Source organism: Trachurus japonicus, chromosome 9, assembly GCF_045865225.1.
Source record: "Trachurus japonicus isolate A0001 chromosome 9, Traja_1.0".
Lineage (NCBI taxonomy): Eukaryota > Metazoa > Chordata > Actinopteri > Carangiformes > Carangidae > Trachurus > Trachurus japonicus.
The window spans coordinates 14,509,739-14,532,589 of record NC_140915.1 but is presented as its reverse complement, the minus strand read 5'-3'; the positions used below and the strand labels follow the sequence as shown (position 1 = coordinate 14,532,589).

At 39.7% G+C, this 22,851-nt stretch overlaps 4 protein-coding genes across 5 annotated transcripts; 3 read left to right on the top strand and 1 right to left on the bottom strand.

Annotated features, from left to right (window-relative positions):
• The first annotated feature begins 410 nt into the window (after nucleotides 1-410).
• On the top strand, nucleotides 411-1,444 carry LOC146981126 (uncharacterized). The gene is made up of 2 exons (XM_085788120.1): nucleotides 411-1,294; nucleotides 1,387-1,444. The coding sequence occupies exons 1-2, from the start codon at nucleotides 411-413 to the stop codon at nucleotides 1,442-1,444; spliced, it is 942 nt and encodes a 313-aa protein (XP_085644246.1).
• A 3,331-nt stretch (nucleotides 1,445-4,775) lies between these two features.
• On the top strand, nucleotides 4,776-5,697 carry LOC146981125 (uncharacterized). Its single transcript, XM_085788119.1, has one exon. The coding sequence runs from the start codon at nucleotides 4,810-4,812 to the stop codon at nucleotides 5,695-5,697; it is 888 nt and encodes a 295-aa protein (XP_085644245.1). The 5' UTR covers nucleotides 4,776-4,809.
• Nucleotides 5,698-8,707: 3,010 nt separating this feature from the next.
• Nucleotides 8,708-15,229, top strand: LOC146981124 (cytochrome P450 2F2-like). The gene is made up of 11 exons (XM_085786088.1): nucleotides 8,708-8,953; nucleotides 10,106-10,268; nucleotides 11,786-11,938; nucleotides 12,177-12,337; nucleotides 12,652-12,720; nucleotides 12,852-12,956; nucleotides 13,057-13,195; nucleotides 14,045-14,130; nucleotides 14,330-14,431; nucleotides 14,662-14,803; nucleotides 14,893-15,229. The coding sequence occupies exons 1-11, from the start codon at nucleotides 8,792-8,794 to the stop codon at nucleotides 15,069-15,071; spliced, it is 1,461 nt and encodes a 486-aa protein (XP_085642214.1). The 5' UTR covers nucleotides 8,708-8,791; the 3' UTR covers nucleotides 15,072-15,229.
• Nucleotides 15,230-15,834: 605 nt separating this feature from the next.
• LOC146981123 (protease-associated domain-containing protein 1-like) lies at nucleotides 15,835-21,826 on the bottom strand. 2 transcript variants are annotated; one of them, XM_085786092.1, is made up of 5 exons: nucleotides 21,580-21,826; nucleotides 18,881-18,981; nucleotides 18,655-18,764; nucleotides 17,719-17,886; nucleotides 15,835-16,567 (listed from the first exon to the last, which is right to left on the bottom strand). In XM_085786092.1, exons 1-5 carry the CDS (start codon nucleotides 21,659-21,661, stop codon nucleotides 16,447-16,449), a joined length of 582 nt encoding a protein of 193 aa, XP_085642218.1. In that variant the 5' UTR covers nucleotides 21,662-21,826; the 3' UTR covers nucleotides 15,835-16,446. The 2 variants fall into 2 exon arrangements, with proteins under 2 accessions (XP_085642218.1, XP_085642217.1); XM_085786091.1 differs by having other exon boundaries at nucleotides 16,206-16,567; nucleotides 18,881-18,984; nucleotides 21,580-21,806.
• Nucleotides 21,827-22,851: the final 1,025 nt, after the last annotated feature.

Genomic DNA, 22,851 nt, shown 5'->3' with positions numbered 1-22,851 from the left:
ACAATTTAAATTAGAATATTACTATTCAGATTTTTGTACAATAATTTACAATTTGGTTTTCATGTTTACACGATTGGTTTTTCATGTTTATAATTCAATGTTAGCATTTATTGGTTTGGTTCTATATACAGTCACACTGAAACATTATCTCACCAAGAGTGTTATTAAAAATCTTTTTACACTGTAGTGTCCAATCTCACAATCTGATCTTCCTGACAACTACAACAAACCCATATTGCTTTATTCCCAGTCCAACAGTAAAAATTAAAATAACTCACAGTTAAAAAAAAAAAAAAAGGGGGGACAAACAAGCCAAATTGGGTTGTTAGGTCACGCCTAATGCGTAATGGAGGCTTATCAACAAGCTATAGGCCTATAAATAAAACAAATCAGGCAACATCAATGAAACAATGCTCCTCTCTAACAGCACACACTCTCTCACAGGAGGAGTGCCTCTCTCAGTGAACTTCGACAGTCCAGTGGATTATCTCATCTTTATATTTCAGATTTTATTCGCCACAGCTGCTGTTCTCGTAGCCGGACCTGTAGTCATTGCCATCTCATCCACCCGAGCGCTTCGCCTTCAGAACAGGTTTATTTTCATGCTCAACACCAGTATCTGTGATACGCTCGTTGGCTTCTCGGTGTATTATCTCGGTTTGTTCGACGTTCAGGAGGGATACCCTTCAAGAAATGGGACTTATTATGTGTTACCTTCTCTACTTGGGGTGAACATACTGACATTTATGTTTGCACAGTTTGATCGATATTTTGCTGTGTGCCACCCATTCATCTATGCGCGTTTTTTAACCCGACCGGTGATTATCTCTGCAAATGTCTATTGCTGGATTCATTCCTATGTTCAAGTCATCCTTTTACAATTCGTGCCCCTTACCAAAGCTATGCAACTCCATGCTTTCAGTATTGTCAGCTTACAAGTCATCGTGGTCGCCAAAGTGGCCATGACTATCAAACTGTATGTGGTCGCCCGTTTCCAGGTAGAGAGAGAGCCTCCCAGCGAGGAGAAGGAAAACAAAAAGGAATCGTTGAGAATAATCATTTTTGTTGTCATAAGTTTCTTGGTGTTGTGGTGCCCCTCTTTCGTCAATATCGTCCTCAGATTTGTGGTGGGTAGAGGGCTGACATTCAGGAACGAGGCCACTAATCTCTTCGCCATCATGGCTCGTTTCAACGCTGTGTGCACACCGGCCGTGTACCTGTGGGGGAGCCCGGCTCTGAGGGAAGCCACGATGAGGGCAGTGTGGGGCAGACTGTGTCCACGATGCAAGAGGAGGTAGGAGGTTAGAGGTCATTATGCTGGTGTAAAGATGTCACTCTTTTCTTTATAGAAAACTTCAGCAGCTGTTCTGCCTCGATCCTTTTCAGAATCGGCTCGTGTTCCGTGAAGGGAAATGGAAAAGGAAGACCCGTGAAGAATCACTGACTGTGGCTTTGGACTCAGCCAATACTGCAGGGAGTCAGTGGAAACGAAAAAAATATTATTACCGTTGGTGCGAACGCCTTGTTTCTGACACTGAACTGCAGTCTGATCTGGATTTTTGTGCTTTATTCAGGCCTTTTAGGTCTTTTTCCTTAATTAAATAAGAAAAAAAAATATATGTTTCTTTTTTCAAAGAGCTGAACACTGAATTCGTTTGTTTGTTTGGTTTTTAAATATTACAGGAGAGGTTGTGTTTTTCTAGCTGTTGTCAAGGCAGTGAGTTCACTGCAAAAACTAAACAAAAATATTTCCAAGATGTCTTATTTCTTGTCTAATGTCTCAATTCTAGTCGAAACAATGAAAAAAACTGAAATGGCATCACTCACAAAATAATCTTGAAACATCCCGTCCCGTCTCGCTGAAGAAAGCCAAGGGCTGAAACGCGTCCGTCAGGCACTGCTGTGCGTTTAATAAATGTTTCAAGATTATTTTGTGAGTGCTGCCATTTCAGTTTTTTTCATTGTTTCGATTTTTGAGCCGGCACCCAGTTTTATCTTTACACAAGAGTCGAGCACGCCATTCCCTTTGTTCTCAATTCTAGTCGAAACTAATCTCTTCCCACTTAAAATAAGACTCGTCACCAAAAAATGTAGGTTATTTTTTAACTTGTAATTAGATAATAATTTTCACTTGAAATAAGTCGAAAAATCTGCGAGTGAAAGCAAGTTTTTTTGTGCTTGTAATAGCCTACGAAAGAAAAACTTGCTCCACTATCAGATTTTTACTTATTTCAAGTGAAAATATGCATGAAAGAAGTAAAAAGTGTCTAAACTTTTTGCAGTGTTGTTGCCCATCAGTATTGCAGTTAGTCTATATGGAAATATTGGGTTCAAATAGTTCAAATTAAGGGGAGATTAGTATCTTCTCACCATTATCTTATTTTTATATTTCAGTTTTCCTGTTTTTTTAATATAAGGAATATGATACAGGCCCACCACTGAATCAACTTACACAGCTTTACAAAAAATGATTTATGATAGGGTTTGTATTATGATTATTGCTGTTGTAGCCTAGTTGTTATTAAAATTATGAATCTATGTAACGGTTTAATGTTGATTTTCAGCATCAGTGGAGGTAAAATAGTCTTAAATTTATACAGGAGAGAGGTTGTAATAAGAAGTGGAGCATGGCTGTAAATTCAATGTGACTTTTATATTGACTCTCTCATATTCCGCTAAAAAATGAATGATAATGATCTTATTCCCACATTCTAGAGACAATACAATTATACAAAACTTTAAGAAAAATACACTAGATCGGCCTGCGCAAATTAACTCTTTCGCATCCAAATGACCATAAAAAGTTTTGTTTATTACATCAAAGATAAGGACGTGTGCGTGTGGACAGCGCTGGTGCTGAAGTCACCGCAGCCAGTTCATGATAATCAAATCTTTCTAGTTGGAAACAGGAGTCTTGAGTCCACACCAACATTTCACACACAAACAAACGGTTCTATATTGTCTTAGCTCGTACAAGTGTTTTGGTCCTTTTTCAATTGCCTATATGTTATTTGAATCTGGCCTCGTCTGATTAAAGCTTTAAAGGTGTACAGAAAAGAAAATTGAATTTGAGCCCACTCTGGGTCATAAAATTAGTGTAATAACTCATCTATCAGACGATGTAGGCCAAACTTTGTGCAAAATTCTATTTTTGAGTAAATCCGGGATGAAAGTGTGTATTTTAGTGTAGTTTTTTTTTTCGTATTGGATAATGCAGGCGCACGGATTATACGTCAGCCTGTACACGATTCACTAGCCACTGATATTGGATCCGTAATCCGTCATTCAAACGTCTGAGACACGCACACACACACGGAGCTCGGGCTCGCCCCAAACTTTGAATATCCCGCCCGCTCGATAACGACCAATCAAATTCATTTTCCTTACTCGGGTAAACTCGTGTTGCAGCTCGTGACAACTCGGCGCGACAAACGGGACAAACGGCCATTTCTGTACACCTTTAAGTAGTAACCTATAGTCCTTTACAGCTGAAGATACACAGCGCCCTCTGCTGGTATCTTTCGATTACACACAAGTCAAACGAGTGATAAAAGCTCTTGTAATAGGCTATGTGATAAATCTTGGGAAAGTTACGTTAGAAATGTGTACAGATTCAGCATAAATTACCCTATTGTACTCTATCTTAGTATATTCTGTTAGTTTTTCTTCTTTCTTTCAGAAACATGAATGTATTTAGAAACTTCACAACTTTATGACTGAACTAAGTTTTTTAAACCTGAAATATAATGCAGCCTATTCAGATATAGTTTGTTTTTGTCTCTGCTCTGCAAAGCACTTTGGATGGCCGTTACAGGTCTTTTTAATTATGCTATACAAATAAAATTGAACTTGAACTTGTATTAATCAGATACATTAGTTAGGCCTACAAATTTCAAATATATTTAGCTACGGAAAATTTCTGATTCAATTGCCTGTTCGTGTTTGTCTAAGGTTAACGTTTACTATCACATGTCAGTAGAACTTTCTTCTTTTCCGTCATGTTTTTATTGTTGTTATTGTTTTATCTGTTTAGAAGGCACATTGTGGCGGCTTTGGTGATAAAAGTGCTATTTAAATAAAGATAACTGTTATTTTTCTTATTATTGCTAAAGGGTTATGAATTATGTGTTTAAATTCTCGGGACTTTTGGTGAAGGTGAATGTGGTGTTAAAGCAGAAGTAAGTGGTCCGGTCGTTTTCGCTAATGCTGCGTTCCAGGCAGGCTTTTGAAATCGTAAATTACAGCTTCAAGTCACAACTTACGACTTTGTAGCGTTTCAGGCAACCCACTCGTGTTTTTCCGACCTGTTTTACCGGTGAAAGTCACTATAACGGCCACTCGTAACTTCCGACCGGTGAACTCGTACCAGATCGAACTGGTACCACTTCACGGTCGGAAAAATACGAGTTTCCTTGAACGCACCATAACAGTCCTCGTCCCTACGTCGCCACATTCACGGCGTCCCTTGGCTGCACACACAGGCCTGCATGCCGTTCTCTCTCCTCATTGGATAAAAACTGTAGGATACGATAAATGTTTTCTCTTCGGCTCAGAGCAGAGCAGAGGGACTGACAGACCCGTGTTTCAGACCAAACACTCTATGTAAGTGATTGCTGTCGGAAGATATAACTATTTAAGACTTATATTAACACAAATATATCACTTACTTCTGCTTTAAAAGAAGAGAAACTACATTACACTATAACAAATCTCAAGAGATCAAGAAAGACTCCATGGTGACTTCACGGTGTGGAGGGTCTCACATAGCCTATAAAACGATGGCTGCACTGATCCATTTGCGCATAAACAATGCTCCTCTCCAACGTCACACAGTCTATGACAGGAGGAGTGCCTCTCTCGGTGGACTTCGACAGTCCTGAAGACTACTTCATCTTTATTTTCCAGATCCTATTCGCCACAGCTACAGTCCTCGTGGCCGGGACAGTGGTGATAGGCATCTTATCCACCAGAGCGCTGCGCATTCAGAACAGGTTTATTTTCATGCTGAACACCAGTATTTGTGACACGCTTGTTGGCTTCTCGGTGTATTATCTGGGTCTGTTTGATGTTCAGGAGGGCTATCCTTCAAGAAACGGAACATATAATGTGTTACCATCTCTCCTAGGGATCAATATCCTGACGTTTCTGTTCGCGCAGTTTGATCGCTACTTTGCCGTGTGCCACCCGTTCATCTACAGCCGCTTCATAACGAGACCGTTCGTCATAGGTGTGAACGTCTACTGCTGGATCTACAACTTTGCGCACCTGCTCGCCAGGAATGTGTTGCCTCTTTCCAAAGCCATACAGCTCTACGTGTTCAGCATAGTCTTTTTTCAGCTAATCGTGCTCACCAAAGTTGTCATGACTATCAAACTGTATGTGGTCGCCCGTTTCCAGTTAGAGAGAGACCCTCCCAGCGCCGAGAAAGAAAACAAAAAGGAATCGTTGAGAATAATCATTTTTGTGGTCATAAGCTTCCTGGTGCTGTGGTGCCCCTCTTTTGTGAATATCATTATTAGATTTGTGGTGGGTAGAGGGCTGACATTCAGGAACGAGGCCACTAATCTCTTCGCCATCATGGCTCGTTTCAACGCTGTGTGCACACCGGCCGTGTACCTGTGGGGGAGCCCGGCTCTGAGGGAAGCCACGATGAGGGCAGTGTGGGGCAGACTGTGTCCACGATGCAAGAGGAGGTAACAGAGGGAGGGAGGAAAACTACGGAGCTCCTATAAAGTCCTGCAAGAAGATATACTGTAGCTTATGCATTTTTAATCTTGTTATGTGCATAAGATTTTAGTGTGTGAGCCCTTAGATGGACATTAGGGGCTCCGTAGAAAACACCATTGCTTTTTAACTGCATATGTTATGGTGCATTCACTTCACATAATGGTTACTTTGTACTCCCACTTTTCCGCAGAGTCGACCCCTGTAATGGGAAGGAAGATAGGACATGCAGATAACAAGAACCCGAAGAGCATCTTATCCTAATCAAATCTTTTTCTGTTTCTCTGAATAATGTCAATAATGATTAACCCATAATATTCTATTTTATGAGTTGCTGCCATCACGAGATCTCGCAATTAATCTGTTAATTTAGTGACGTGTCCTGGTAAGAAGTTGCTCATCAAATGTTTAAACTATAGATTGCTGGCTAGTGTGAGAATGTAAGTAAATCATATAATTGGGCATACAGATGGAGAGAGATCAATGTCTAATATTGGGTTAATGAGAGTATTAATACTGTTAATAGATTGTTAGGTGCTGGCCATGTTAAATTAATCTGTAAGGTCACTGTCAATGTTGTGTGGTTCTGATTAACAGTAGTGTATCCTATAAAGTCCTGCAAGAAGATATACTGTATGTATTTTTAATCTTGTTGTGTGCATAAGATATTAGTGTGTGAGCCCCTTAGAGGGACATTAGGGCTCCGTAGAAAACACCATTGCTTTTTAACTATGTTATGGTGCATTCACTTCCCATAATGGTTACGTTGTACCCCCTTTTTCTGCAGAGTCGACCCCTGTAATGGGAAGGAAGATACTGATAAGACATGGAGATAACAAGAACCAGAACAGCATCTTATCCTAATCAAATCTTTTTCTCTTTATCTGAATAATTTTGATTAACCCATAATATTCTATTTTATGAGTTGCTGCCATCATGAGATCTCGCAATTAATCCGAATTAGCTGTTAATTTAGTGACATGTGTCCTGATAAGCAGTTGCTCCTATATCAAATGTTAAACTATAGTGCCAGCTATGTGAGAAGCTATGTGAGTAAAGGTTTTATGTGAGTAAATTATATAATTGGGCATACAGACGGAGAGAGATTAATGTCTAAGTGATATTACTGGGAGTTACTAGTTTGTTAGGTGCTGCTGGCCATGTTAAATTAATCTGTAAAGTTGCTGTCAATGTCGTGTGGTTCTGATTAGTGTATTGAGCCTTTGGTGCTAACCCCTTTGTAGGACGATAAACACACATGGCTTTCAACCAAGATTTTGATGAGTTTAATCAAAGTTGACTTCAGTGACATATGAAAGATATGTATACAAACCCTAATAAACATCTATTTTTTCAAGTTTCTACTTCAAATGTTCCCTACACGAATAAACAATAAATATATACAGACTACCCCCGCATGTTGAGAGCTTAAATGACAGCCCTTCCATATATTTCATCATTTATTTATGTATGAATCTCACATGGCTGTTGCAAAAGTCAAATAAAAAAAGTTATCTGTAAAGACTGTCCAGCTTTTGTGCCAAGGTCTAGCAGCTTCTATTGAACATTACTGAACAATCCTCTATTACTGCGTGAAACCACACAAGCCAATAAACACTTTGGCCTTTACATCGGATTGAATTTCTTAGATTCAAAAGAAACCTGAACTTGAACTATAGCTGTTCTAGATTTATTGTAATTTGAGCAAAAGTATGTAAGAATTTGGGCTTTACAGAAGCTATAACAACAATTTACTGGTCCTATATCAGGATCTCAGGAGAACAAAGCAGTTTATCAAACAAACTTATCTGCAACATGTGGATTGCAAATGATTGAATTTTTTGTGCCATGCAAAAGGTTAGCAAGTTGATAGACCTGAGTGCCTGATCCATAATCATAATTGTATGATGCCTCTAACAGCAGTTATGTTGTATGTCCTGTTTCTTTTATTCATGGTAACACAGTGTATAACCTGTAGCATACATACTAGATCAGGCCTTCTTAAAATTGCAGCCTGTCCATCAACAACCCCATGCTCTCTGAAGACACGAACAACTTAAAAACTGTTACAAAAACTCTTAAAATTAATAGACCAATATAATACAGGTGTAGTGATTATGTCCAAGGTAATAATTCCAATTGACAGACTTATATTAGCGAAAGGAGGTCATATGTGTTTGTGTGTATGCTCTTCTAATTTTGGGATAGTGTTTTTCCAGAAGAGATTACAAATAAATGTTGGTGTTCCCTTGGCATATTATTTCAATAAATTAAAGTGCAGCTGTAGTGCTGCGTGCAAATAATGGTTGAAAGATTGTTACAATAATCAGCATATTATGTATTATACATTTTTTGTGAACTGGCTGACTGTTTGGTAATACTTTATTCTAACACTATTAAGCAGTGAATACTTCATTTTGATATCAATTATATAATTTATAAGATGTAAATGTTTAACTTGATTTATCAGCTCATCTATAATTATTGTATTTTCATAAATGAAGGCTTCAGAACTTATAACGAAGCATTATATTCATTACAAACTAGTTATTCAGGAGATGTCAGCAGTCATTTATGTGCAGATGTACGTACATTTATGCTGTGCTCATTCATACAGTGATTTAGACTAAGAGTAAAGGAGAGTGTTTACATATTTATGAACACTCATTAATGCTGCAATTAAATCGAATTCAGGTAAGAAAGCTGAAAGAGCTGCTGTTTGTTTACTTGGGTTCATTCGGGTTAAGATAGCATGACGGGGAAGTGAGGGGGCATGGTTCATTATTTGAGTCACACAAATCTACAGTGGCCTTGAGAGCAACACACTGCAACTTAAGAGACCACAAAGTCCACGGTTATACTGCTATGCATTTGAAGGGTTAACTCTTAGCTCCTGCTAGAGCTTGGGCCTCTCACTGTGTGACCTCTGTTTGTTTATTTTTCTCAACCTCAGTACAATGGCACCGAGCACAGAGTCGGAAGAGGCAGGGCTAAGAACCGTGCTTTTCTTTTTCAGCACATTCAACAGCTTGCCTTCTTCACTTCAGTCCAATCCATTCCTCCCACCATGTTTGTCTCACTCATCCTGCTATGGCTCTGCATTTGGTTTATTATCGTTCAGCTCAAATCCCGGAGGCCAAAGAACTTTCCGCCAGGACCCACTGCCCTACCAATACTGGGGAACATTTTGCTGCTGAACCTAGAAAACCCCCTAAAGGACCTTGAGAGGGTAAGAAAAAAACTTACATTGTTATGACACTAATTGCTAGTAAGTGGATTCTTTAAAAAAATACTTTTTTAATTGTTTAATATTCAAACTTAAACTTGATCATTGCTGTGGTTTTCCTGGCTGTGAGTTCGGCCTCTATACTGTTAGAAGATGAATGAACCCTCTTGGCTCTAGCAGGTTGTGTAACACTGTTACGTAACACTGTTGCGCAACACAAACTGTACAGAGTTGAAGGCCTGTTGAATGTTGGATGTTTTCAGCTTTAAGTGCAACACAGAGGTTTTGATAAACCAATAAAACCAATTTATGTATGTATGTATGTTATTTATTTATTAAAGCAGAAGTAAGTGATATATTTGTGTTAATATAAGTCTTAAATAGTTATATCTTCCGACAGCAATCACTTACATAGAGTGTTTGGACTGAAACACGGGTCTCTCAGTCACTCTGCTCTGCTCTGAGCCGAGGAGAAAACATTTATCGTATCCTACAGTTTTTATCCAATGAGGAGAGAGAACGGCATGCAGGGCTGTGTGTGCAGCCAAGGAACGCCGTGAATGTGGTGACGTAGGGACGAGGACTGTTATGGTGCGTTCAAGGAAACTCGTATTTTTCCGACCGTGAAGTCGTACCAGTTCGATCTGGTACGAGTTCACTGGTCAGAAGTTACGAGTGGCCGTTATAGTGACTTTCACCGGTAAAACAGGTCGGAAAAACACGAGTGGGTTGCCTGGAACGCTACAAAGTCGTAAGTTGTGACTTGAAGCTGTAATTTACGATTTCAAAAGCCTGCCTGGAACGCAGCATTAGCGAAAACGACCGGATCGCTTACTTCTGCTTTAAGTGATATTGGCTAACTTTGTGTTGACCAATGCAACAAAAAAAGCAACATGTGTGTATATTATCCGGTATTTAACAATGGCTTATACCAATGCTGGGTATTATAACCTAAACCTGCAAGTTAAAGAAGTCATGCTGCCAATTATGCGGAGAGCAAGTGCTGTTTCCTTCGATACGCTACAGACTCCTCAAACCCAATAGTTCCAAACAAGCATTTTAAATGTGCAATCACTGCGTATTAACCCATTGTTGTTTCACTGTTTTTGGGTGTCAGTCTCAATATGCGATTTATGTCATCTTGTTTATCCCCAGCTGAGGAAGACTTATGGAAGTGTCTACTGTCTATTCCTTGGTCCCAAACCAGCTGTATTCATCAATGGGACAAAGGCCCTGAAGGAGGCTTTGGTGAACAAGGCTACCGATTTTGCAGGACGGCCCCAAGATCTATTCGTTAATGATGTCACCCGGAGGAAAGGTAGAAATGAAATGTCATAGGACTGAGAATGAACCAATTTAGCTAATAAAAAGGAGACATTCAAGGCAATGTCTCATTCATGCATTGTGTATGTGCAGCCAGTCAATATCTTGACAAAAGGTGTGGTCTTAGTGGTTTGTATTGCCATTATCACAGTGAATGTGTGCAGGAAGGGAAAGTCCATCATACACAGGACACATGCTGCAACATGCTGGCAAAAGCTGAAACGGGACAAAGGAGCTCACCTTTTGCCAGATAATTTCTTAGAGAAAACTTATCTTTATTACAAAGCTGAGCATGCACCACAAAGCCACAACAGCACACAGGTCAGAGAGGAGGGAAAGAGAGAACAAAGGCAAGTAGTGAAACCTTTGCAGCTGTGTTTGTATAGTAGAACTGAAGAAAATTAGGGTGTGTAGCAGTATTAACTGATTGTCAAAAACATAACAGCCACCCACACAGCTAATTCATTATCAATCTGTATGTGCACAGATTAGCAAGGAATTTTTTCCAAGTGAACTATGTCCCAGTGGGGTTGTTCAGCAGGTGTCTGCTGTACTTTGTCCAAAAAGAGCCTGTGTTGACTAATGCATGAGATCCCCTGAGAGATCTGCGTATCAGGAATTTGTGAGTATTCTTGTTTCAACAAAGAAAACTAATGAAAAGTGGACTACATGTTTTTGAATCAGGCAGGCGAGTGGAAATCTGAGGGTTTGGGAAAACATGGCTTAGCCACATGTTCTAGGGCCATAATACATTAAAAATTATGTCTTGTATCTGCACAAATGCCTAAATAAATCAAGATATGAACTATAGTAGATTAATCTGGGCTGCAAGTACTGAAAGTGTGAATTGCACCCAAAACTGAATCCATCATATCAACACAGGAGCTCAGTGTTCTTCATTTGGGTCAGTGTTTTAAATAAATAACTAATTGTGTTAAAAGCATGCATCAGATTTGTTAAATGTACATTTTGTATTCATGTTGGTTTTATGTAATCTGATATGGCATCTGAACCTTTTTTTTTTTTTTTTAACAAAAGTAAGACTGAATGCCCCTGAAAATGAAAAATGGTATAACCACAAAATAATTATAAATATTTTATTCACCTACAGTGAATTTAAGAGTACTGTATTTTCTTCTGAAAACATTAAATTGAAATTGATATATTTGCTGTATTTCTATATTTAAATAAGAGTACTACTGAGCAGGACATATCCTATATTTCTAAATAATGTGTGAAAATAATGTCAAATTTGTCAAGAAACATTTATTCCACATCTGAGTCCGGATTTATTTTCCTGTGTATAGTCAGATTTTTATGAAAAGATACTGAGTACACCACTTGACATAGTAAATAAGAAAACACATTATGGCACTGTGGAGAATAGATTAAAACAGAAAGTAGATAAGCTCTGGAATAGAACAGCAACAATAACAATGGACATGTTATGTATTAGTTGTATTATATAACTCCTGACCTTGAATTCTCTTTGTGTCACTCTATCTGTGGTAGGCGTGATTCTGGCAGACTATGGCCCAAGCTGGAAGGAGCATCGTCGCTTTGCTCTGATGACCTTGAGGAATTTTGGTCTGGGGAAGAATTCCATGGAGGAGAGGATTCATGGGGAGATAGGATACATTGTGAAGACACTGGAAAGTAGCATTGGTAGGATATCTGTGGGTCTACTCAATCTTCAGTCTCTATTCTGATACGCAGAGTTAACATTCATCAGTCAATAAGTGGATTTGGAAGACATATGTATTTTGGAAAGAGATCTCCATTGTGATTTACTGACTTTTACCTTTCTACTCATTTCTACTTTGAAGTCTTCTATCAAGTTCCTTGTGCTATTTCTGAAGAGTTCTTTTATATTTCTATTCAATGTCATTCTTACTAAACACAGGTAAAACCTTTGCTCCCAAACTGATGTTTCATAATATGGCCTCCAACATCATATGCCAGGTTCTGTTTGGTAGACGCTACGAGTATGACCATGACTTCATCAAAACCATTGTTCAGTGCTTCACTGAAAATGCCAAGATAAGCAATGGACCATGGGCTATGGTGAGTCTAAGCATTCTTGCATTGCATTCCCACTCTTCAATGACATGAATGGTTTAACAATTGCATTCCCATGCGGGCACTGTCATTCCCTACAGACTCTCATGTTAAAATAGCAAATGCGATTTTTCGCAAATAGAAATGTTTATAATTAGTCCTGTAGCCGCCATTAACAAGTCACGCGCCCATTCTTCACACAAGATGATTATATTGTGGCTTTTCATGCTACCTTGTATACATGACATAATACAATTTATTTCCTCAAATTCCAGGAATAATGTTTGTAGGTAACAAATGATTTAAATCTTTCTTTACAGCTGTACGACTCTCTTCCTATGATTCGTAAGTTACCGCTACCCTTTATGAAGGCGTTCAAAAATGCAGAGGTAATCTAATACTATTGTAAATATTTATATTAAATTATCAAAATTCAAAAAGATATGGCCAAAATCGCATCAACTGTAATAACAAGTATGTTTATGCTACTTTAATGTTTACTTATGTTTTTATTTTCTAGACTTGTCAGAACCTTGCAAAGTCTGTGCTGGCTGAGCACAAGAACACCAGAGTTCCTGGAGAGCCACGGGACTTTCTTGACTGCTATCTAGATGAGCTGGATAAGGTAAGTGCACATGTGACAAGGTGGAGGGGTTGGGTTAGGGTTAAGTTACTTGAATTGCAAAGTTTGTTGGTCTAACGACAATCATTTTCCTCTTTTTCAGAGAGCTGGTGATGGTTCTACATTTTCTGAGGATCAACTTATAATGCACTCTCTAGATATTCACTTTGCTGGGACTGACACTACCTCCAACACACTTCTTACTGGGTTCCTCTACCTTACGGCCTACCCACATATACAAGGTATGTTTGCATGAGTAGATTTGAGGCTATATTTTTTTAGTCACTGGCTCTATGGCTCCACCTTTCCCACATTTTTTTATGGGCCGAAATTCTTCATATAAAAGTAAAAACAAAAGTCTGTCCAGTTCTACAAGGAGTCATATTCCTGCCCTCAAAGAAACATGACAGAAAAAGTAAGTTGGACTGATCTAAAAACTCATTCCCACATTAATAAAGTTTTTGTTTTGTGTCACCCCAGGCTACAGGGATGGCAATATGATCAATGTTCCTTGCTGTTAGCTGTGAAATATGTGCAACATGCAAATTGGATGTGTGCAAAAAGTGAAATATATGGTATATTTATATAGCTGTACAGGCATACAGGTGTAAATGTCTAACTTTTGTGATGCTTGTTGATGACTTTCATTCTATTTTATTCAGTTTGTTCTTCAGCAGCTGGAACTAAAAATACATTTCCCTATATAAAGTATACGGTATATGTAATAGGGCTACATTACCCCTTCCAGGATTCTTGTGGATCACAGAGCTAGTCTTTGCTCAAGAAGGACCAGCTGCTTTGGGAAAGGCAGCATTTCTCCTGCAGTCACACGATGTTGATTTTTTTAAAGTATATTTTCGGGGGCTTTTTTGCCTTTACTTTATAGTATAGTGGAGAGAGATAAGAAATTGGGAAGCAGAGAGAGGGGGAATGACATGCAATACCATGAATGACCAGGGTCAGCTGCAGCGAGGACTATAGCCTCTGCATATATTATGGGGTGCCTGCTCTACCCACTGAGCTAAAAGGCGCCCTATGACATTGATATTTTTACCATTATCCCCCATTCCGGTCCTTTCTGCATTTCTCAGAGCGTTGTCAACAGGAGATTGACCAGGTACTGGAAGGAAAGCACCAGGCCAGTTTTGATGACAGACATAATATGCCTTATGTGCAGGTATATCATCAAATGTTTTCTAATAATAACAACCTCTTATATTTGACAAATGTATCTTGGGAAGTACTTGTTAGAGGATAACAACTTTTTATGGTATTCTTTGTACCTTCTAAATGCTTCTAAGAGCATGCTTTATTTTCTATCCCAAGTCGGATAAAGCAAAAATATATATACGGTATGTTGATCTCTGTTCATACAGGCTGTGATCCATGAAATACAGAGGGTAGCCAACACAGTTCCACTCAGCGTCTCTCACGCAACAACTAAAGACACAGAGCTCATGGGATATTCAATTCCCAAGGTAAGTGGAAAATAAAGGCCCACAGACATTGAAGTTAAGCACCGTCATGAACTTAGGCAGAAAAGCAGTTTGTTCCAGTGTTGCTGAGGTTGGGTAATTCAGCAAACTCCAACACAGACCAAGCTATCAACCGTGTAAACAATACTGCTGATGGGAAGGAAGATAGTTGAAAAAAAGTGAGAACTTTATATTCTTTATTTTCTATATGGTTTGCTTCATTTTCTCAAAAGGGTACTTTGATCATCCCTAACATGGCCTCGGTGTTGAATGAAGAGGGACAATGGAAATTCCCCAATGAATTCAACCCAGAGAATTTCCTTAATGACAAGGGAGAGTTTGCCAAACCCGAGGCCTTCATGCCTTTCTCTATAGGTATGTGAGCAGCAAGTATGCACAATAGTATGGATTATATATTGTATCACACCTTTTGTAGATGACTTGGATTTTTTTCTGTGTCTCAGGTACTCGTGTGTGTCTCGGAGAGGGTCTGGCTCGCATGGAGCTCTTCCTTGTCATAGTGACTCTGCTGAGGGAGTTTAAGTTTACCTGGCCTGAGGATGCCGGGGAGCCAGACTTCACTCCAGTCTACGGAGTCACTCTAACCCCAAAACCTTACAGCATGAAGATCCAACTCAAGTAAAATGATCAGCAGACACGCAACAGAAAACAGCATGAAGTGACTGAGATGCACACAAACATCCAGTCACTCCATCCAGCCATCTTGTAAAAAGCACGTAAAGGCCTTTACTCTAAAAAAAATATATATATATATACAACCTGCCTGACGTTCCGTAAGAGTGACAACAATGACACAAAAATTGTTATTAAGGTTGGTCTTTTTGGCCTGATGGGGAACTGGTGCCATGAGGTCTCAAACTGAGATTACATAAAGAGGCTGGTTGTAAACTAACACCTGTATTCAGGTTACATCAACTAAGTGTAACTGTTAAGGGTCATACTTATAAATGGTTATATTATTGTTTCAAAGTTTTACTAGCATGAGGATGTCTAATTTTGTATGTCTCGTTGCTCTTGTGGCAATGACAAAGTACTTTGATTTTAATCTATATAATTAGTGGTTCGCGGTGATGGCCTCTAGGACCATTATAATCACCATATAGTCACCATATGCTTATTCTTTGTGGGAATTCAGGTTTCTGTCCATAAGTAAGTGTCTTGACCTTACCCTTTATAGTGCATGTGCTAATGTTTATTAAGATTTAGTGGTCTGAATAAAGACAGATCAAATGTCAATAAATATTGTAAATGCCAAGTAATAAAGGGCAGGTTATAACTGCTACTGTGCTTCTGGGAGAATGGCTTACAGGCACTGACAAAAATGTGTATTCAGCTTATAAAGTTGTTCATACAAGCACCTCAGGAAGGTAATAAAGGATAGCCTGTTATTCAAAAGGTGTCATTTTTATTTATTTGCCATAAGAAAAAGAATGTTCTCTTTTGATCAGAGTCCGACTGTTCATGCACATAAACAAAAATGTATTTACATTCTTACAGTGAGACGACATTACCAGTAAGAAGTGTTGTTGTGAAGGATAGTATGTGCTTTGATGACTTGTTCTTTTGTTTTTTACCATAATGGCCAAAATAATTACTTTAATTGTTAGACAAGGCAGAGGAAACAGTGCACTCCAATCTATATGTGTGGTTGGAAACTATTGGATTTCCCAGTTTCACCACTAACTGACCATAACTGATGACCAACTGATCCTCGGAAGACAAGTTTCTGTAGACCGCTCTACAGGAAGACACAATCATATGACCACTGACTAATTATTCTGAGCATCAGTTTTTCTCTCTTTACCTGGTATAGTGTCACCAACAGGGGTTTACCTAGAGGTTTGCTCCCCATAGCTTCAGCTGTGTGTGCATCATCTTATAAAATTAACCAATGTGAAATACCAAAGGTCGCATTATTCACTGCTTGCATTACATGCATTGATGAAAAAATGTTGACCGAGTGAGGAAGTGGATGAAGTTGTGTGTGTGCGTCACTTCTACCACAGTGTCCATGGCGGTTGCTTGAGTGGGAAGGAGGCCAAAGAGGAAACATTGACAGGAATAGAAATGACCGCCCATGGCAGTGCTTGTCTCTGTAGCGACCGTCTGATCATCATCCTAGAATACATGGAAATGTGGGAGAGAGAAAAAAAAGGCACATTACTCTTTTTATTCCTATAAAAAGGTAAATGGTTTCATTTTCACAGTAATATTTTTTGAAGAAATTGATCAAAGTTTTGAGAAGATATATACTTTTATCTATCAATAATAAATCACATTGTCACAATCATTAAAGGACAATTCCAGGCGAATTCAACTCGGGGGTGTATTTTCATATCACTTTAGGTCTAAAAGAATGAATCTGAAGATTTTCAGTTTAATCGCTCCTGTTTTGCGGTAGTTGCGTCTGTCCCCGCATCGCCACGGCAGCAATGAATGGGAGTGGATGTAAGTTCCGCTGTTTAGGCTGTTTACAGCCCTCAAAGCCGCAATTTTTTTCCACAGACAGCGTCAGATGGCTACTCAAACATGCACCAAGAAGTTTATTTACTTCAAGCAAGCCGACATGTTTGTAAAACTAGATCTAATTCAAAGTCTCCCGGAGTCTCGCGCGAGACCCAGTTGCCGTGTGTGGTGTGTTCACATGCAGTGGGAAAAGCTACCGTTTGTGTCATAAACACAGGAATATCAACTCTTTACTTGCTTCAAGTAAAAAAAACTTCTTGGCGCATATTTGAGTAGCCACCTGACGCTGTCTGTGGAAAAAATGTACACTTGAAGCAAGTCAAGAGTTGATATTCCTGTGTTTATGACACAAGCGCCTACTGCGCCTGAATACACCAGCACTGCAACTTCGGGCTCGCGCGAGACTCCGGGAGACTTTGAATTAGATCTAGTTTTACAAACATGTCGGCTTGCTTGAAGTAAATAAACTTCTCGGTGCATGTTTGAGTAGCCATCTGACGCTGTCTGTGGAAAAAAATTGCGGCTTTGAGGGCTGTAAACAGCCTAAACAGCGGAACTTACATCCACTCCCATTCATTGCTGCCGTGGCGATGCGGGGACAGACGCAACTACCGCAAAATAGGAGCAATTAAACTGAAAATCTTCAGATTCATTCTTTTAGACCTAAAATGATAGGAAAATACACCCCAGAGTTGAATTCGCCTGGAATTGTCCTTTAATGAGAAGGTAAAAAAATGTATTCCAATTATGGGCAGCCGTGTATTAATCATTAAATATAATAAAAAGCTCTAAATGGATCTTACCCATCACGTCCAAGCAGAAATAGAGCTGGTATGCTTGGTTTGGCGGTGGTTCCATCTGTGATCATATCAAGGTACTGACTGTCATTGTCCACTGCATTATCAGCAATTAGAACAGCTTTGCCCCCCGCTTCCTCCACATGTCGCGCTTTTTGCACAAAGGAACAACCTCTGGAGAAAAACAGGGAAAGAAATGTAAGAATCCACTTTTAAATGTGCCAGAAAAAACACACTGCAGTGTTGCAATGACGTGTCGTCACATATTTATTCAGTGTTTATGCTTTCTATTTTTACTGCTTCAGCACACTGAATGGCCTCTGTGTATGACAATGAACGTACTATACAAATAAATTTCCCTTGCTAAAGCCACAGATGCAGCTTGATTTGCATATAGTTTGCAATAAAACATTCCAAAACTATAGTCTTTCCAACCATGTGTGAGTCATTATTTCATCTGTACTCCACCTTAACACACGAACCTTGTGTATGACACTTGAATTACACTAGGTATTCAACATGACACATCACTCTTGGAATGTCTTGAAAATCCAGAATGACTGCTTACTCCTATTATGTTTAACTGGATGTATGACAGAAATAATTGCATTTAGGATTAAGATATATTAATATATTATATTAATAATATTTTCCCAATTCAAGGGGTAACACATAATTTATTTATTACAGCAGCACAAACTGCCTAAAGCTGCAATAGGACGATCAAGTAGAGCACCCCAGATTGTTAACACTGACTAGTGATAAACTTAAAGGTCAAACATCACCCTGGGTTGCTTCTCTTGGGCTTAGTCTCGGGTTTCAGCTCCAATTAATCTCCTTCCCCACCTCCATCTGGATCCGTCCAAGTTTACACAACCAGTTTCCCACCCTCTTTGGCCTATACAGGTGCCATCATATGTGTATTGTAGTATATTTGCATACCCCCTTTCCACGAGAACTACTTGTCCATGAATGATTTCGCTGTCCTTCAGGTCTGAGCAGCCGTCTAATGGGTTTGCTGGCACCAGGAAAATCTCATCATAAGATGATGTCTAGCAAACAAGACAAAGAGAAACAGTGTGATTAGAAAGTGAGTGCACACATGCCTGAGTGAGAGTTGAGAACAAATGAACAACAAATTAAATACTAATGAGGAAAGTGCACTTACAAAATCCCCTCCAAAGTCCCGAGCAGGTGCTGCACTGAAGATGTAGCCTATCTCCTCTGGACTGATGACCCGGAAGTACAGCAGTTCATTGATCCCAAGACCTGCTGGAGCAGCCCAAGGATAGACAACACTCACCACGATTAGCTTAAGCTCACAGATGTGAATGACCAACATGAAGTCAGTCATTCCAATCCGACCCCTCACAGACTCAGTCAGCATCGATGCTAACTAGGGGGTCAGCAGAGCTACTGCAGGTGAGTCATTACATTTTTGGTTGATTATACAACTTTGTATATGTTTTTGTTTCCACATTTATGCTTAAAATAAAAACGTCAATTAGAATAGCTTGTATCAGGGTTCCTACACATTTGAAATTTCCAAATTCCATACTTTTTCCAGACCCTGATTTCCAGACTTCTCGTTAAAATATTCATATTATTTGTGATATTTGAGTAAATAGATGTGCATAATATTAAAAAAAAGCATAAAATGTATCATTTGTTTTTATTATTCTGAATGTGTATGCCATTAATAGTAACCAAATAATTTCCTGGAGATTGTAGCTAGGTACAATAGCGCATACAAAATAATTAACCCAAATAACCAAACCCAGAGAAGTATTAAGAAAAATATATTTCCATGTAATAGTTTCCATTTTCCATACTTTTCCAGACCTGGAAATGTATAAAATCAAATTCCATACTTTTCCATACTTGCGTAGGAACCCTGTTGTATGCGTGATAATCATGCAACTGACAGACATTGTCGATATAATGTTTATAAATGATAGTGCAGACTAGTGGCATGGCCACCCTATTCACTGTACCTTTAAAATAAAAACATGAATATATGAACCTGTGTATTATTTGAATAGCTTGGTATTGAATTCAGGGTATGTTTACACATGGTATTACCTATATATCTTTATTTCGGACTCCGGGTCCATAGCAAAACCCGGAGCCCCAAATAAAGATAAATTGTGTAAACATACCCTGCTAGGGCTGCACGATTAATCTTATTTTCATCATTCATTCGTCAGATCTGATCCAAGAACATTTTTGAGTCTGTCCCTCACAACATACATTTGCGCGTGATCAGCCCCAGACCAGCAGCCAGTGTCAACCATAGACTGTAAAAAGAATGGACGTAGCACCCGTGACGTCACCCATTGGTTTGGGGGAGTCTGTTTTGTGCCGCTACTACGGGGGTTTGAACCGCGCCATGTTGGATTCTACTTGCCATATTTGGAGCGGTGCGGCCGTTGGCCGGCCGAGGGCCCGCCCACTGGCCTCGAAGCAGCGGTCTCCGGACCTGTCACTCAACGGTTCTGCGCCCTAATTGGCCAGAACTTTAAACCTAATAATAGTAAAACGGTAGAGTTTTAAAAAAATTCACCCCCCTCAGAGTGTGTGCGGGGGTAGAAACTATCGGTTGAGACCAAAAAAATAAAATGTACCAGGCTGTAAATATGTTTTTTTAAGCTGTAAAATCGGCTATTTTAACATGGGGCTCAATTGGAGTTGCTCCCTTCTGGAGCCAGCCCCCAGCGACAGCCGAGGGGATTGCAGTTTTTTGAACGCGGAAGTGAGCTTCACTTCTCAGACCCACAACTGCCCCCTTGGTGTCAACACCATTTTGTTGTAAAGGTAACGTGGACGGGGCACAAGTGCTGTCAAAAGTCAAAAGTCAAAGTCAACTTTATTTGTCTCCCATGGGAGAAATTCGGCTTGGGTAGAGAGCCGTGCTGCCGGCCGGCACAATCATCACAAGAAAACACATTAACATAAAAACGCAGAATCATCATCCTAAAATGCAGTGTGTCATTGAAGCAGACACCAATTAAAAAGTACACACGTGCAAACCAAGTGCAGTAGTGCACATACATTCATAACACAACTGTTATCATGCCCCGCCCCCTCCCCTGGTATGTTCCCACAGCCTTATGTTCCCACAGCCCTAAGATTTTTCTCAAAATTAGGCCCTATGTTCCCACTGGACTCTATCTATCTGGCCTGTCTAGCCTCTACCGGGTCTTTTTACTAAACTTAACCAACTCTATTCTTCATTGCCTAAACCCAACCAATGGTGGGAACATAGGGCCTAATTTTCAGTGACAACAAAAGTTAGAAATGTGGGAACATAAGGCTGTGGGAACATAGGAATGACCCCCCCCCCCCCCCCCCCCCCTAGCTGCTCATTAATTAACCTAATGGATGTTGGTACAAATTAATGTTTAAGGCGGTTGTGCCTGCACAGAGGGATAGTAGACCCTATTGCATACTCTTGAGTAAAGTGCCTGTCAGGGATGCAAACGGGTCAGGACCAAAAAAGAAAACTAGAAAACCAGTTTACTGTAAACTGGTGCTGTCCTCCTTTTCCTGTTCATAGCTTAACTTGGGTCAGTGAGGGTTCAGGGCCTGAGTCTTTAGGGGGCTGGGCTGGAACTGGGCCAGTGTTAACCGCAGCAGCAGGCAAGCAGGTAGGGCAGGCTGATTAAGATGGAAATTCACAAGGCAATATGACACTGTACACGTCTACATACATGTCACGAGCCGTGTAAATGTAGCGCGTGTGCTTCGGCAAACCTACACGTGCAACGAACAAAGGCTAAAAAGAACGCCGACGGTTAGCTCAGCGGAATTAGCCGCCAAGTAACAGTAACGTTAGCGACGACTGCAAACCCAACAACGACGACTCACCTGACACAAGGCTGAGCGACGCCAGAGCAGCAATCCACAGGTACGAAGCGGCACCTGCCGTCCGAAGAGCCTTTGTTGCCATGTTCAAGGCATTTGCAACGTTACACGGACGAGACGTCGGCGTGTCGTCGCATTTGGCGGCGACATGGGTCCGTGTAGTTAGTAGCGTTAGTTAGTTATCGCTGCTACGCTAGTGAAGTGAACAACAGCACTGCAGGTTACTAGCAGCAGCCATGGCTACGCTCCCTGACCTGCGCATGCGCACATCGTAACCCAGGATTAACGTGCGAGATGGAATTGCAGTAGTTCCAGTTTATTCATTTATTTTCGTGACAACATTCATCATAGAGGTCCCTTTGTTGAGTAATGAAATTCCCCTATTACTATTTATGTTTCAAGTGATGAGTTAGGCTAAGTGAGTTACTCTAATGTGATAAATAAATAGCCTACCAGTAAATGAATGAATGAATGAAAATGAAATGAAATTAAAATGCGAGCTCTTCCAATAGTGGGGGAATTAACAGCATTATAGCCTAATCTTTGTGATAAATTTGGCTAGATTTGTTTTTAATTATTATTCATAATAAAATAATACATGTTATTATTATTCATTTGTGTAGCTGACGAATTGGACACCCGAGAACCCCACAAGAGGGTTTCTTTTTCAGTTAACAGCTTTCAGATATTCATAATAACTTTCATTAGACACTCAGCAATTGCAATCAAATCATTTTAGCCTACTTGATGGTAAGAGACATTTAGGCCTACACCAGAGCATTCACATTTATATTGGACAATCTTCTTCTTAATGTTTCTGGGTCCTCCGAGCCTCTTTGTTCCTTCTTTTCCTTCTTTTCTTTTTTCTTTTTTCTGGGTGTTTTGCACTTGTCCATGTATCCTGATGGCAACTCTGGGCAGCAATGTTTTGCTGTATTGATGCAGCGGCACTTCTTTTTCTTGATTACCTGCAATGAGTTAATGAAAGATTAGGGTTTGAAATGGCAAACTTCATCAGTTTGTTTTAGCAAGTTATAGCAATAAATCAGATGTCAATCTTAAATGACAATCACCAAATGGTGACAAAGCTGAAGGTAGAACCATTATTGCCACTAAGAGAGAGTGTCCAGTTGTTGTTAATGTCTCACTTATTTAGATTTGCTCTGCTTCTTTAAATATGGTCAAATGTTGGTTTACAAATGTTGGATTATTAGGTTGGTAGGTTTTCTACCTGGACTAGGTTCTAGTATAAAATAAAATAAAAAAGATTCACTT

Excerpts from the sequence above, each read along its gene's own strand:
- LOC146981124 (XM_085786088.1), top strand. The coding sequence starts at position 8,792 with ATGTTTGTCTCACTCATCCTGCTATGGCTCTGCATTTGGTTTATTATC. Across the intron at positions 12,721-12,851 it reads AGGCGTTCAAAAATGCAGAG|ACTTGTCAGAACCTTGCAAA; the intron begins GTAATCTAATAC and ends TTTATTTTCTAG. Across the intron at positions 13,196-14,044 it reads GGCCTACCCACATATACAAG|AGCGTTGTCAACAGGAGATT; the intron begins GTATGTTTGCAT and ends TGCATTTCTCAG.
- LOC146981126 (XM_085788120.1), top strand. The coding sequence starts at position 411 with ATGCTCCTCTCTAACAGCACACACTCTCTCACAGGAGGAGTGCCTCTC. Across the intron at positions 1,295-1,386 it reads TGTCCACGATGCAAGAGGAG|AATCGGCTCGTGTTCCGTGA; the intron begins GTAGGAGGTTAG and ends GATCCTTTTCAG.
- LOC146981123 (XM_085786091.1), bottom strand. The coding sequence starts at position 21,661 with ATGGCAACAAAGGCTCTTCGGACGGCAGGTGCCGCTTCGTACCTGTGG. Across the intron at positions 18,765-18,880 it reads GGGACTTTGGAGGGGATTTT|ACATCATCTTATGATGAGAT; the intron begins GTAAGTGCACTT and ends CTTGTTTGCTAG. Across the intron at positions 17,887-18,654 it reads GTAGTTCTCGTGGAAAGGGG|AGGTTGTTCCTTTGTGCAAA; the intron begins GTATGCAAATAT and ends GTTTTTCTCCAG.
- LOC146981125 (XM_085788119.1), top strand. The coding sequence starts at position 4,810 with ATGCTCCTCTCCAACGTCACACAGTCTATGACAGGAGGAGTGCCTCTC.